The sequence below is a fragment of the Sitophilus oryzae genome, unplaced genomic scaffold (assembly GCF_002938485.1).
Source record: "Sitophilus oryzae breed Bouriz unplaced genomic scaffold, Soryzae_2.0 scaffold_1443_pilon_pilon, whole genome shotgun sequence".
NCBI lineage: Eukaryota > Metazoa > Arthropoda > Insecta > Coleoptera > Curculionidae > Sitophilus > Sitophilus oryzae.
Genome location: NW_022146108.1, coordinates 628373 through 643782, shown reverse-complemented (window position 1 = coordinate 643782; position 15410 = coordinate 628373). Strand labels below are relative to the sequence as shown.

Sequence of the window (15410 nt, the reverse complement as noted above, 5' to 3'; positions counted from 1 at the left end):
CCCTCTATAAAACTTTCTAAAATCAATCAACCGAACGGTCATTATACCATTTTAGACCTTCGTTAATCGATCTGCCCCTCTTTTAATATAAAATGTTTGTTCTGAAGTTTGGCCTGTTAAACAATATTCCAAACAACACTAGGGATAGGTTTAGATAGAAACAATTGGATCAGACGTTTGTATCGATGCTTTCAATATAGACAATACAGGTGTACTCTGTTTTACGACTCAGAAAAGATTTTGATAGACGATGACAGAAAAAAGGCAGATGACATTCATACCAATCCATTTATTTTACTATAAAAAAAAATGTAATTAAACTATGGATGGGTTTATATAAGGGTTGTTCAGCACATACGACACGGAGTATTGTAGCTAAACGACTAGATTTTTACAAATTGTAAGTTTTGGGTTCCTTGAAGGACTATTAGAGCTACAATTTAAAAATATTTTTACAAGATACAGAGTGTCCCAAATAAATAAAAAATATCAAAGTTGTATTTTTTTAAATGGAACACCCTATATATTATTACATTTTTAGTTTCTACGATTAAAATAAAAGTAAATTTTATTAAGGTTTATTACACTTAAACCTTACCGTTTTTGAAATATTTTCAATTTTGTGAAATTGCAGTATAAATTTTAAAGCTTCATTTTTCCGAGGGTATCAAAGTTTTTAATACTAAATATTTAATGAAGTTTATTTATTGATCAGTTATGGTGTTGCAATAATAAAAACTTTACTACCTTATACAGAGTGTCTAAAAATTTATTTTAAATAATTACTAGCTTTAAACGGCAATAACTTGTTTAATTTAAATGTAACACCCTGTATATTTTATGAGAATCAGATGCACAATTTAATTATCTATCAAATTGTATTATACCATTTTTTACCTATCTCTTCAAGTTTCCGTAGAAAACATGCATTTTCTTGTAATTTAGAACTCATTTATCAATATACCCATGGAATACTGACATTTTAGATTATTTTTAAAGATGTACCAAATTTTTAAAGAGTACAGATACTAATATTGTCGATATAGTTCGTTTATTTCATTAAAAAATAAAAAAAAAACTGTTTAAATATTTGTTGAGAACCAATTAATATGATTCCAGTATTCAAACGACATTAATTGTTTGCGTTGATTAGTAATAATTGCTACAAATACTAAAAAACTGAATTATATATGTGTATTAGACAATGTGGTAAAAAGTACCACCTTAACAATGATATTTAATTTTTCGAAAAATGCTTATTTATAACAACAGAGACGTTCATTTTCATAACTTGTTATTATATTGATTTCTGATTCAAATCCACATTTATTTAGAATAATTTATTAACGAACACAATAAAGTATATAGTTAATTAGTAATTGGGCGGAAATACTGGTGGTATATTTAATTAATGTATTAGTAGTAGTGGTATATTTTATATAATGTATACTCTGTTATAAAGATTTAAATAGTTTTCTTTTTGCATACAAATGGTAAAAAAAACGATAATATTACTAGCCTGTACATTTTGTACATTTGTTGTTTTAAAAACAATCTAAAATGTCAATATTCCATGGGTATATTGATAAATGAGGTCTAAATTATAAGAAAATGCATTTTCTACGAAAACTTGAAGGAATAGGTAAGAAGTGGTATAATACAATTTGATAGACAATTAAATTGTGCATCTGATTCTCATAAAATATACAGGGTGTTCTATTTAAATTAAATAAGTTATTGCCGTTTAAAGCTAGTAATTATTTAAAATAAATTTTTAGACACTCTGTATAAGGTAGTAAAGTTTTTATTATTGCAACACCATAACTGATCAATAAATAAACTTCATTAAATATTTAGTATTAAAAACTTTGATACCCTCGGAAAAATGAAGCTTTAAAATTTATACTGCAATTTCACAAAATTGAAAATATTTCAAAAACGGTAAGGTTTAAGTGTAATAAACCTTAATAAAATTTACTTTTATTTTAATCGTAGAAACTAAAAATGTAATAATATATAGGGTGTTCCATTTAAAAAAATGCAATTTTGATATTTTTTATTTATTTGGGACACTCTGTATCTTGTAAAAATATATTTAAATTGTAGCTCTAATGGTCCTTCAACGAACCCAAAACTTACAATTTGTAAAAATCTAATCGTTTAGCTACAATACTCCGTGTCGTATGTGGTGAACAACCCTGTATATAAATCCGTCACAGCGTCGTCTCTTGTTGTTTTTAACCAGTCTTATTGGTTTATTTCAAAAATGACAGATCATATTTTAATATAATTGGAGTGACGGCACGGTAAACGTCGCTCGGAAGCAGATGCCCTAGATCATCCATACTTACGTGGATGCATAAACGCCATACGATTAGCATTAAAAACGATGTCTCCAACATCACAATATGTCATTTTCAAACCTTCTTTATTGCACTTATGAAACGTTCAGTACGCTTTTCCTTTCCGAGGACCTTACTTTGCGCACGCGCATTAAAGGTTGCACGTATTTCCAGAATAATCAAAGAGTTTTATACGGGTTAGAAAATACAAATTATACAATGTTATGGAAATTAAATTTTCATTATCATCATATTGTCATAATGTTGTCACAATCATATATCATAATCGTATTTTCATTGTGTAATGACGCTTTTTTGCGTTTTTTATTTTAAAAATTGTATTAATTACTCCTTTATAGATCGGCTTTTATATAGCCAAGGATGCAAGTGTGTTCAGTGAAAAGTTAATTTTAAGTTTGTGCAATTATATTTCTATTTTTTTTTTGTTGGAATTTTAAATACTCGTAAAAATGACTAGAAAAGTATTTGGTGTGTGAAGTTCTGATATAAAGGTCCCCGAATTATCTTTTCATAAGCAAGTAAAGTATTCAGTTGTTCATTTATTTATATTAAACCCCACGCATACTTTCTGGTTAGATTTCCTAAGAATATTGATAATCGTTCGGAGTAGCTAAATGTATTTTTTATATAATTTAATTATTTTTGTGACAGTAAACATTCAATTTAACGTTCAAATATATGCATTTTACAAATTATTTTTTTTAAAATTAATATTCAAATTCCTCGACAAGGTCCTCTACAAAGATAGATAGAATAGAAGCAAAGCATGTGCAACAAAGAAAGAAGATAAATATAAGTCTTTCATATGTTGGCGACAGTTTCCATAGTGACTTACGTATTCACTTAAGTATATATGATCTAGAGGATAAACTCGACTTAAGATTTTTGAAACCTGTCACACTCTTGTCAAACTAAACGTTGTTATTTGGTTATTATTTTTGTCAAATTAGGTAAAAAAACTAGCGTTATGAAAAAAGATAAATATGTCAGCATGCATTTTTTTTTCCTTTTGCATTTTGGTTTCTGTTATTACATGTGTTTTATATTTTTTAAAGTTTAGTGAAAGAAGAATCGGTGGAAAAGTAAATGTAGTCTCAGAGGGTCGTTTTAGCTACCAGTAAAGTTTTATAACTCGTATATGGTACTAAAACCTGGAGATGCTGTAAAATAAAGACATCATAATATGATAGGTAAATAATAATAGCTTCTAGTACTGTTGAGAAATATAGTCAAAAGATAATGGTTGAAAAAAATAAAAAGCAATTTAACCAAGTTTTAAGGTATAAAATTCAGTAGGTTGAAAATTAGGTATTAATATTATTATTAATAAAATATTTTGTTTTATTTATGTTGTGTTTTCTTTATTCATGTCCAATATTAAGACTATTTTTATACATACAAGTTATATTGATAAATGTAATAGTGAATGCAGGAAGTTTCTTCAAGTTTGAAAGTAAGAAATATTTTTTTAATAGATTTTTTGTATCTGGTGTTTTGTTTAACAACAGCAAAATTTCTTTCTTTCAATTAATAAGTATATATTTTTTAATGAAAATCTAAACCAAATGAAATATAGTGCTTTTATATTATACTCACCATTTCATCGATCGAAGTGTATCTGTTCAGATAGCCGACGAATGACAGTGCCGAGCTGAGATACGACAAAATTAAGGCTATGCTGGCCGTGAAAAAACACCAGCCGTATCGGTAGTCGTAGTCTGGACCGTTGGCGCCATCTTTATGATACTCATAGATCTCCGCCAATGTCTCTGTTAGAGCGGACACAAAAGTTACCAGTCCGCATCCCAAGGATAAACCTGAAAAAGGAAATAAAAAAAAAAGATTTAGTATACTTAAATAAATAACAACTAGCAATTTTATTGTATATTTTATGATTGGTTTGATAATTTTTCTTAATTCTTCAAAAAAAAAGATGTCCCTTTTAAACAGCCTTCTACACAATCACCGAAATGTTACGAAAAATTTCTGGAAATATTTCGTGAAACATTTCGCAAAATATTTCTGGAAATATTCTCAGAAGTAAACTCAAATATAAGCCCGTGTTCATCCTAAAACTATAGGACAACAGTGATTAAGTAGCGGTCTACCATTTATCGGCTTATAATCCACGGTATTGCACCTCATGAAGAAAATATACACAAAACTATGTAAAAAATCGTCTAATTATTTCATATTCCTTTTACGGTCATATTTCGGTACGGTTCATATTTCTATTATGGTAAAATATTTATATACTGTAGTTTATAGCAAAGCTTAGTTTACGAATTTGGTTTTGTTTTTCTATTTTTAATTGTCTAAATCCCTGCATAATAAATACTAGTTGAATGGATTTATATCAAACCATACTGGGTGCTAATAAAAGCATCGTTAAAAAAACAGAACAGCAAAAGAACAAAAAAAATGCTTTTAAAAATGTCCGTGGACCATACTTTTGTTGGCATTGGGTGAATCAATAATTTTCCCAATCAAACGAAATATCATCGTAAAAACAGTTATTTTAGAAACGTCTAGGTTTACTTATTTCACAGAGATTTATGAAAAAAGTCCTTTGCCTCGGGTACAGATACCGTCCCATTTTGGAAATAGCTCGAAATGAAACGAAATTGAACAATGCAACAGGAAACGCCAGATAAAACATACTCCCACGCCTTTCTCCGCAATTTCACGAGTAGTTTTAAGGCGTTTTATAGAATCAAAAGTAGGTCGAGACAAAACGAGGTAGGTAAAGATAACTGGAAATAAACCGAAATGCGACAAAATTGGGCGACAAAGTGTGTAGGGCGTTGTAGAGTGTGTTTTGGATATATGTAAAATTAAATCAGTTTGATTATTTTAATGAAATTTTCCAAGATTACATTTTCAAGATATTTATATAGGTATCCAAATATTTTACTAAAAATAGCACGTTTCTACATTACTTGTTTAATATAAATATGTTTACGTCGACATGATAGCCAACAACAGGATTACCATATTTATAGGAAACCTAATAATAATATTCTGAAAGCAATTTGAATTCGCAGATATGCAATATACCAAAGACGTATATTTTATACATACGTATTTTATAAAGACTCAAAGATATCGAACATCTGAGGACTTCGTAAAGATATTAGAAAACTTATGATCAAATTTTGTTACATGACATAGTGTTGAATAACGGAAGCTATTTATTTTACAGTATTTTAATTTACTTATGCATTTGAAAATATAATACAAATTTACAAAAATTGTTTTCTGTTATTCGTATTAGATGTCACAAACCACTTTAATTACTAGAACTTTCTATTTTTTGAAATTATGATTTTAATTCATGTTGAAGTAAAAACCAATATAGGTACTTTTTTCCCATTTACAAAATTGAAAAAAAACATATCCATCAGTTTGTGATGCTTGACAATTTTAAGCAATCGTGCAACCTTTTGTTTGTAAATATTTTCACATACTGCCTGAGGAGAAAGATTCAATTTTTTTTTAAAATATGTAAAAAAAACAAATAAATTATGCTTGTCCAAGCGTTTTCCCGAAAGACTAACCGTTTTTTAAATAACAAATATTGTAATATTTGAGGGGCGTTTTCGCCCTCTTGGAATTTGAGATTCGAGAAACCCCTCCTTATCGAACCTCTACACCCCACAGTCCATCCGTTTGCCAAAAATCAGCTTTAAACGTCAAGCAGTTCAAGCAGAATCGTGATTACTCAATGGTCATATTTTATGAAACACCCTGTATAAATTTATAAAAAATCTTAAAATATGTAAAACAACAAAATAAAATATACGTATTTAAGAGTTTTTCCGAAACTTACCGGTTTTTAAATAAAAAATTTCACCCCCTTTTCCGTTTCACCCCCTTAGAATTCGAGTTTCGAAAAATCCCTCTACACTCTAAAGTCAATCTGTTTTCCAAAAATCAGCTTTTTACGTCAAGCGCTTTAAGCAGGATCGTGATTAATCAATAACCAGATTTTTCGAGACACCCTGTATACATTTTTAAAAATCTTAAAATATGTAAAAAAACAAAATAAAATACACGTGTTTAAGCGTTTTTTCGGAAACTTGGCCGTTTTTAAAATAAAAAATATTGTAATATTTGAGGGGTGGTTTCACCCTCTTGGAATTGGAATTTCGACAAATCCCTTCTTATCGAACCTCTATACCCTAGAATCAACCTGTATGCCAAAATTGAGCTTCTTAGGTTGAGTGGTTTGAGCAGGATCGTGATTAATCAGTATGTCAGTCACTTAAGGATTTTATACAGGGTGTTCCAAAACAAATGCGAAAAACTTTAGGGGGTGATTCCTTGTTCAAAATAAAGGGTAGTTTGCTTTATAAACGTTGGGTCAAAAGTCAACCATTAGGGAGATATCGCGGTACAAAGATGGCGGAAAAATAATGTTTTTATTTTTTATCTTCAAAAAACGAAAAGAGATAGACTAATGAAATTTTATGGAAGCATTACTGTTATGAAAACACACTTTCAGGTAATTTTTTTACTTTTTTAAAATGAGTGGAAGGGGTTGAAATAAACTACCCCTATCATTCTTGTTAACGAAATTTAAAGAAAAATATTATCAAATACATGCAAAAAAATTAATTTGGATAGTTTAGTTTGTTTAGAAACTTTTTTATCTCTTGTATTTTTTTGATAAAACTCACCGATTTGAAATTAAAAAATAAAATGTAAAGCATTACATGTCAGGACAAAAAACATTTTTAGATTAAGAATCTAGTGATAATAACGATAATAATAATCATCTAGATAATAACGTATTGCAGTAGAGTAATGTCGAATGAAAAAATATTAGGAACATCCTAAAAAGTAACAGCGGCCGACTAGATTTTTTCCTAAAAAAATTACAGCAGCCCACTAGATTCTTTATCAGAAAATATTTTTTGTCCTGACATGTAATGCTTTACATTTTATTTTTTAATTTCAAATCGGTGAGTTTTATCAAAAAAATACAAGAGATAAAAAAGTTTCTAAACAAACTAAACTATCCAAATTAATTTTTTTGCATGTATTTGATAATATTTTTCTTTAAATTTCGTTAACAAGAATGATAGGGGTAGTTTATTTCAACCCCTTCACTCATTTTAAAAAAGTGAAAAAATTACCAGAAAGTGTGTTTTCATAACAGTAATGCTTCCATAAAATTTTATTAGTCGATCTCTTTTCGTTTTCAAGATAAAAAATAAAAACATTATTTTTCCGCCATCTTTGTACCAACATGTCTTTGTTCTACATGTCTTTGTACAATATCTCCCTAATGGTTGACTTTTGACCAAACGTTTATGAAGCAAACTACCCTTTATTTTGAACAAGGAATCACCCTCTGAAGTTTTTCGCATTTGTTTTGAAACACCCTGTATATTAGTATAGATAAAAATTTCTAAAATTATTCTCTAGAATTTCTCGCTTTCTATGATGTTTCTATTTTATAATTAAATAAAAAAAATGCTAACAACACAATTGAACCGCACTATAAAAAATAAATAACCGAATTCCAGACCGAATGCCGAAACCCGAAAGGACCGCTTTTATTCCTTTGCGCCGTCCACGTCCAGTAATAATCGTCCCACCCCCGGGGGCATAATCCTTTTATCTCGACGGGGGCGGCGGCTGAAACGCTGCCCTCCGCGGGCGGGTCGACATATTTTTAATACCGGGGCGACAAAATGAGCAAAAGAAACGCAGCAATTCTGCCTCCTTTATATTATGCTATATATATTTTTGTTGTTTTTTCTTCCTCGGTTTTTATTCTTCCGGTATGTTTTTGTGCGCGATAGTTGATGTTAACCCATTTGTTTCATTTCATTTTTAATTGTTTGCGTCTTTTCTTAAAGCTTGTTGTTTGACTTTCTTCTCTGTAATATATTTTAATGCAATTTTTTTGCTTCCTAAAAAAGAAAATGAGCGATCGTACATATCTTATGGTTTCAACTAGAGATGAGTAAAACTCGGATTCTTCAATCGCAATTGAAACTGCCATGGCGATTTTTAAATCGCAGCGGCTATAACCTGCTTCTTAGTATTTAACAAACAAAATTATTCTTAAAAAAATGATTTTTCTAAATATGCCGATTAACCACCCTCGTTCCATTTGAAAAAACTGAGATATGATTAAAAATATGATCTTGTAACTGATAAAATCTATTTTTCCAAGACATCTTGATTAAAATTAGTGCTTTTACCACAGCTATGACATTCTAGATTGAAATTTAAAATACGATTTTTTAAGCGAAAATGTCAAAAGTTGCCATATGATATGCCATTCTATTCAAAGTGTCATTTTCTATCGAATAAAGTAAAAAAATACCGACTGTGTCATTTGAAAATCAAAAGTAGTAGTCATTGCCGGTGAAACAGAAAATGACTAAAAACAACTGAATACGTCAATCAATTTTATATATATTTTTAGTATTGAAAATACTTCTGGCCGCGTTTATATGGGACCCATCTTCGAAAAAACGACATGCTCGAGCCAACATGGGTTCGATAACCTGCCTGTCAACACGTCGATAGTTTAGCCGGCGTTAGAAAAATGTAATAGGGCAAGGACATTCGAAGGCCGAAATGAGGTAGAGGTCGTAAATAAAATGATCCATAATGTTAAAATACGATTCGAAGTTTTAAAAGTGTTGAAAATTAATTAAAATCTGTTAGGTTTAAGATATTGGTGGGTACTTTTTGAGTTTTAAGTCAAGTGTGTATGTGAGAGAAATATTATGTGATTTATTCGATTGTATAAGCCGTGAAGCTAATAGGGTGTGTGTTATATTTCATGAATATTTCATTTTATTTTGTTCGTTTCCGACGATAGGTACGTGTTAAATAAAACAACCAAAAATAAAAGTAAGAAGTGTTGCGTATGTTAAAATAAACCGAAAAACCTGTGTATTGGAAAATGAAAGTGTGTTTCAATTAGTGATACAAGAATTACAAACAAGGGTTATCTTTAATAAAACAAGTGAAAAAAAAGGTAAGTACCTACTTAGTGAAGTAATGGAGCTTTTTTCCTACTCGTATATGTATAATAATAGAGTATAGGTGCAGTGCGTTTTTTATCGAGGGTCATAAGATTTTACATGCCAAAGTTTCAGTCCCATCTTAAAGCTTCTTCTATTGCAGTGATAGGGCTGAAATTTATAACAGGTTTAGGAAAACTACCATCTCAGCAAAAAGATTTTTTTGAAATTTTTAAAAATCTTTTTTTTTGATAGAAAATTTATATTTTTCTTTACCCTGTAATCGTTGTCTATTTACTTTAAAACATTTAGAGGCAACGTAATGTCTTAGTCTATGTCAAAAAATAATAATTTTGATTTGTCTATGGGACCTAATGTTATTGCTCTTCTGTGACGAAAATGATGGCAATTTCTATATATTTCTGGAACAACAATTAATTAATTATTATTATTTTGTTTGAGTTAGTGATAAATTAGTATGACATTAAGTTCTCTGTACGTGTTCTAAAAAACATTACAGGGTGTAAAATGTATATACTTTCTATCATAAAGTTGAAGTAGGAATATATCGGCTTCCATAAAAACACATAAATTCGCTAGTCAAACTTATTAAATTTACCTGTACATTATTTATTTCTGTTAAAGATGAAAATGTGAATGAGCAACAAATCCAAACACAAACTAACCAATTATACAGAGTATAACAAAAGTCTGGAACGCATTGAATATCTGACGAATTACCCATCCAATTTTTAAAAAAATTGATTCAAGTTCGAAATGACGACGGATTGTGTGAGTAATATCCGCGACAGCGACGCCGACGTTACCAAGTCTACAGTTTTTCAGCGGCGCACAGAGGGCCAGCGGACCCTATTTTATGGAAAAATTATTTTGCTCATAGATATTATTTAGTATTATTTATTATGAATTAGTGTTAAAATCACAAAATCAATTCAAAATATGAAAAAATTAACAATTATTAGCCCATAGGAAATGGTTTATACAGGGTGTTACAATATTAACGCACTTATGTAAAAAACATATTTTCGCAGATTCAGGTTAAAGGCACACCTTAACTAGTGTCCAAAAACGTATGAGCCTAGAAGCATCAAAAATGAGAAAATTTTTATTATACAGGGTGTCCCAAAAGTAAGAAAGTAATCAACTTTTTATAAAACTAGTTTTTTCTTAAAAATCGTTTTTTAAGACTTTTGAGGCAATTGCTTAAAAAATGATAACAGCTGTACCTTAATTTTATTTGTAATTATTTTGGAAATACAATATTTTATTAACTTACGTTGTAACTTATTGAAAAATATATATTTTTTTATTTATTTATTAATATCTCTAAAACTATCCAAATATATTTACATCTTATCTTAGGATTATGTAAAGTAATCAGAAAGGAAGCCAAAAATGCAATAATACAGAGTGTTCCTTTAAAAAAATCATCCCGGTCCACTCACACTTTTTTGAGCCACCCTATAGAAGTTAAAATATTTTCTTGAAATACATCCTCGTACTTTGGGACACGATTATAGGCATGCAGGCCGGATATGCCTTTTAGAGGATAGTATTATACGTATCAGTGGCGGATACAGAGTGGGGGCCCATGGCGCCAAGGCCCCTTCTAAAAAATAAAAACTATCTAAAAAATAAAAACTAACCTTCTAAACTATAAATTGGGTTAAATATTAGGCTTTTGCCGTGTATTCATTTTTATATGGGACCCCCTAAAATAAATTCCTGTATCCGCCCCTGATACGTACAGCCTTGTTAGTAATGTATGAATCAAAGTGTTATCATGATTGTGTTCTTCATATTAAAACTGATTCGTCATTGTTGTTCGAAAAATATGTCTTTGATAGACTTTATCTGGCTATCCTGTGTTTTGTAATGAAATTCAAACTAAAAATCCTGACAAACCATAGGCATACCATTTATGTGAACTTATGTTTGAATAAGGGAATATTTCGCGTTTTTAAACAGGTTGCCAATATTGTTTCCAGTGGAATTTTGATTTTGAATTTCATTAAAAATCAAAATTCCTGGTCGGATTATAATCGTATTAAATACATAATTTTCGAAAAAATGAAGGATCGTTTGTTAATATGAAGAACAAATGATAACTCTTTGATTCATGCATTATTAACACAAGAATGTATGTATGTATAATATTATCCCCTAAAAAGCATACTGCCTCAAATCGTGGCCCAAAATCTGTCACTATCCGTCGGTCGGTCTGTTAGATAAAAAAAAAACACCATTTATTGTTTAAATGTTAATGTTTGCGAATACTTCGAAAATTATGAAGTTTAAATTAAAGTATGTTTAATAAAAAGTAGAGTTTTTCTCAGAATCCAAATATCGAATAAAACCCAGAGCGTTTCATAACAAAAACAAAAGTTGCTATCAGATTCTCAAAAACTGTAGACCTGGCAACGTCAATATCTCTAATGGATCCGCCGTAATTTCGAACTTAATCTAACCAATTTTTAAAAAAACTATATTAGCAATTCGTCAGATATTCGATGAGTTCCAGACTTTTGATATAAACAGTATATTATCACACATTACATAGAAAAAATTAATTGTTTATAATAAAATTCGCAAACTCAATACACACCGAGTCCGTTTCTTGTTGAGATTATGATAAACAAAAAATGCAAGGAAAAGATTTGTGATAAGAAACAATTTAGCTATATACCGAATTGTGCATAGTTGCATAGTACGGGCGTATTGCTATGTAGGCACCTACTTATTTTACCTACTACAAGCAGGAATATAATTAAATTTTGATTACTAAAAATTAAAAAATAATGTTATCGGAGATGTTATGTTAAAACTCAATGCATCAAATTAGAAAACATCATTGTTTTAATTGAACAATAAAGGTCGCTGCTTATATTAATTTCAACAATTTTAGCTGATTTAACCCATTTGCCCAAACTATAAGCTGTAAACTTTGCTATAAGGTGATATTTAACCCAAATAAACTGTGGTGTTATGCAAGTCCATATTTCGGTGGTGTTTACTATAATAAACTGATTTATTTATTATTAAGTATACAGGCTGATTCACGGTCGGTGCTAGGTTAGACGTTTATGGAAAACGGGATGCAGGATTTTGTGTGAAATTCTTCACTTTTATAAAAAGCCATCACGATAAAAGTCAAATATCAAAATTATTTAACGTTGCGAACGGTTCATTTGTTCACTATACCTATCTGGAATATATTTGCGAATGGCAATTAGCGATACGTTAGACTGCCGGAGTGCTGACGTCACGAATGTCAAATTGCTTTCCAAACAAGCTTTAGTTCTTTTATATTTCTATTGAGCTCTTCCAAATGACGTCATAAGTTAATATAAAATGTAAAAAACAGGTGATTGCTGACCACCGCCGACTTTTGTGTCTGGTATTTTCAATACGCCTATGATGGTTGCGCATGTTGCAAAATCTGTGAATTTTTCCATAGCAACTGTTAAAATTGCCTTATATCTATCAAAAATAGTAGATAAACAGCGAGGATAGGTTAAAAACTTTATTTCTTCTCGCACGTTTTTAATTGCTTTCTTTCATTTTTGAAAATTTTTGTATTCCTTTTCATAAGTTATTCGGGATTTAAATGGAAGTAGTTTGGATATGGCGTTTGTCGCCTCAGCCTGAATATCTGTGGGTAATTTACTTATTTCGTTTTGAGCCATTTCTGGCTCCAATTCAATCAGCAATCGACACAAAGAGAATTAAAAAATATTGACTCAAGACTGACAACTAAAGAGACAGCTTTATTTATTTGTCAAATTACATAGAAACCAACGCCAACCCAGCACAATATTTTTTCTACTCGTAATAAATTCCTTGAAATAATAATTTCTGAATATTTTTAAAACGTAACTCGCTATTCTATTTCTAACTCGCTTCTTTGATATAACAATATATCAATATTATTTGGCTATTTGCCTGGCCGTTTCTGATGTTCCTTGTCTATATGGAAGAAATAAGCATCTTTTTCCCACTGAGACTAAGCATCTTTTTCCCAATGCGTCTTGACAGCACTCAAATTTGTCACGAGTAGTGCATAGTTTATTCTGGTATGTAAGCTCAGTAGTTTAAAGAAAGATTAGTTTATGAAATATTATGTAAATTTGTAAAATTAGATGCATGGAATATATTTTATTTCAGATAGCAACAAGTCATTAAAAAACTCAAAATACACCAACCGTCAAAAGAAATAGGGCTCAGATACACAATTCCAAGCCATTCTTAAGTTCACAAATGGAAGATAACAGACCATAATCGTACCAACTTTTCTCGTAAAATCAATCTCGAAACTTTTTTATTCTACCTTTTCAGCTGCTTGCACATCCACGGAGCCGCCATTTTCCCTTACAAATACCCATTTAGAAGAATCTTCGACTCTTTGGGGTGAAAAGTATGGTGCGGTGATCTCGTCTCTTGCTCGTCTTTGACTTATAAACTTTTGACGATATCAGCATTTTAAAGTTTGCGAAGGAGTTTGCGACGAAACAATGTCTGCGAGAAAATCTCGCAGTTTTAGATATCTCTGTCTTCTTGAAAATTAGCTGTTTATCGTGAAAGGAGCTTTTGTATTTTCTATTTCGGTTCAGAAATTCCATAGTCGATTGTTTGAAGTTTGCCTGCATTGCGATATTTTAGAGAGACGAAAGTTATAGTACGATCATTACAGATATTTGGGGTTTTTGAATATGTGTTGTACAGGACGAGCCAACCAACTATACAGTATGTTCCTGGATTGTCTTTACAAGAAAATTTTTATTATTATTGATATTTTGAGAAAAATGTATTTTTCATAAAAATTTTGCTTGTTCTAAAATGGTTAATCTGGTTTATACTTTTCCAAATTTCCATACATTTTTAAAGAAAATTAAGAAAACATGAAAATATAGTTGAATATTTCTAAGTCCTGGAAGATTCTGAATTATCTTTAGGAAAAATGCCAATGTACTGATATTGCCATCTCTTTATACAGGGTGGCCCATTAAAAACGTTCCGCTAGGCATAACGGCTAGGGTATTGTTTTCTTTCAAAAAATCCAAAGACACGTCAATTTTGTTTGCGAGGGGAACAAGTTTTGCCCCAAAAATGATTGCAAAATCTTCAACACTCTAAGCGGGGGTGTCATCCTATAACTTTTTTCAAATAGGAAGGGTGGTCAAGTGGCGCCGCAATGAAAAGAGCTTTTTATTCTCTATATTTCCCCGCTTCGTTTTTGAAAATCGGTCGAGTGATTGAGAAAATATGAAGGATTGAAATTTGACTAAGATCAGACTAAATGATAAGGATAAATTTCTTCGACCAATTTGTTGTTTTTTCTTATTATTTCTAGATGTTTACGTATTTTTTCACTGGCCACAAGGTTGAACGATCAGGTGCGGTAGTTGATAGATATCTGTTCTGTGACTTGTGCGTTGAAGTTCTTCTCAATATCGTTAAACTGACCTACAATAGAATTTCCAAAAATACCAGCCCACACGTTCAATTTCTGAGGGTTTTATGTGTGCACCTCGTGAAAAACCCTGGGGTTGTCCTCAGCCCAGTACCGACAGTTGTGCCGATTAACTACAACGTTCAAAAAGAAAGTACACTCATCCGAAAAACACACATTAAATAGGAAATTATTATCATTCGCCACTCGTTCACTCATAGTTTCCCAAAAGTGCAAGCGACGATCAAAATCGTCTTCGTTGAGTTCTTGTACCAACTGAATTTTGTACGGATGGAACTTGTGTTTTTTTTATTATCCTTTGGACACTTGCAATACGAATACCTCCATAGCTTCATTTACTACAGGATTTTCCCTCTGTCTCTTTTTATTCGTAACAGAACCAGTTTCGCGAAATTTTGCTACTAACCCGCGAACAATTTTGTGGCGAACAATTTATAGGTATTTGTCAGGATGGCGTTCATTGAATATCTGCGCAACCCGATTGCCAGATTCATTATTTTTTAAATAAAGTTCGATTATTTCCACTTTTTCTGCAAGTGAGTACACCATAATTGTTAAAAAGTTTAA

The 15410-nt window shown here is 30.6% G+C and overlaps 1 protein-coding gene across 1 annotated transcript in view; it reads right to left on the bottom strand.

The window, feature by feature from the left end:
* The window catches only part of LOC115877278, a 168086-nt gene that overhangs the window by 26184 nt on the left and 126492 nt on the right, over nucleotides 1-15410 (bottom strand). Inside the window, exon 3 of the mRNA XM_030893414.1 lies at nucleotides 3960-4180. Within this exon, the coding sequence (XP_030749274.1) occupies nucleotides 3960-4180 (221 nt within the window). The remainder of the gene's footprint in view (nucleotides 1-3959; nucleotides 4181-15410) is intronic.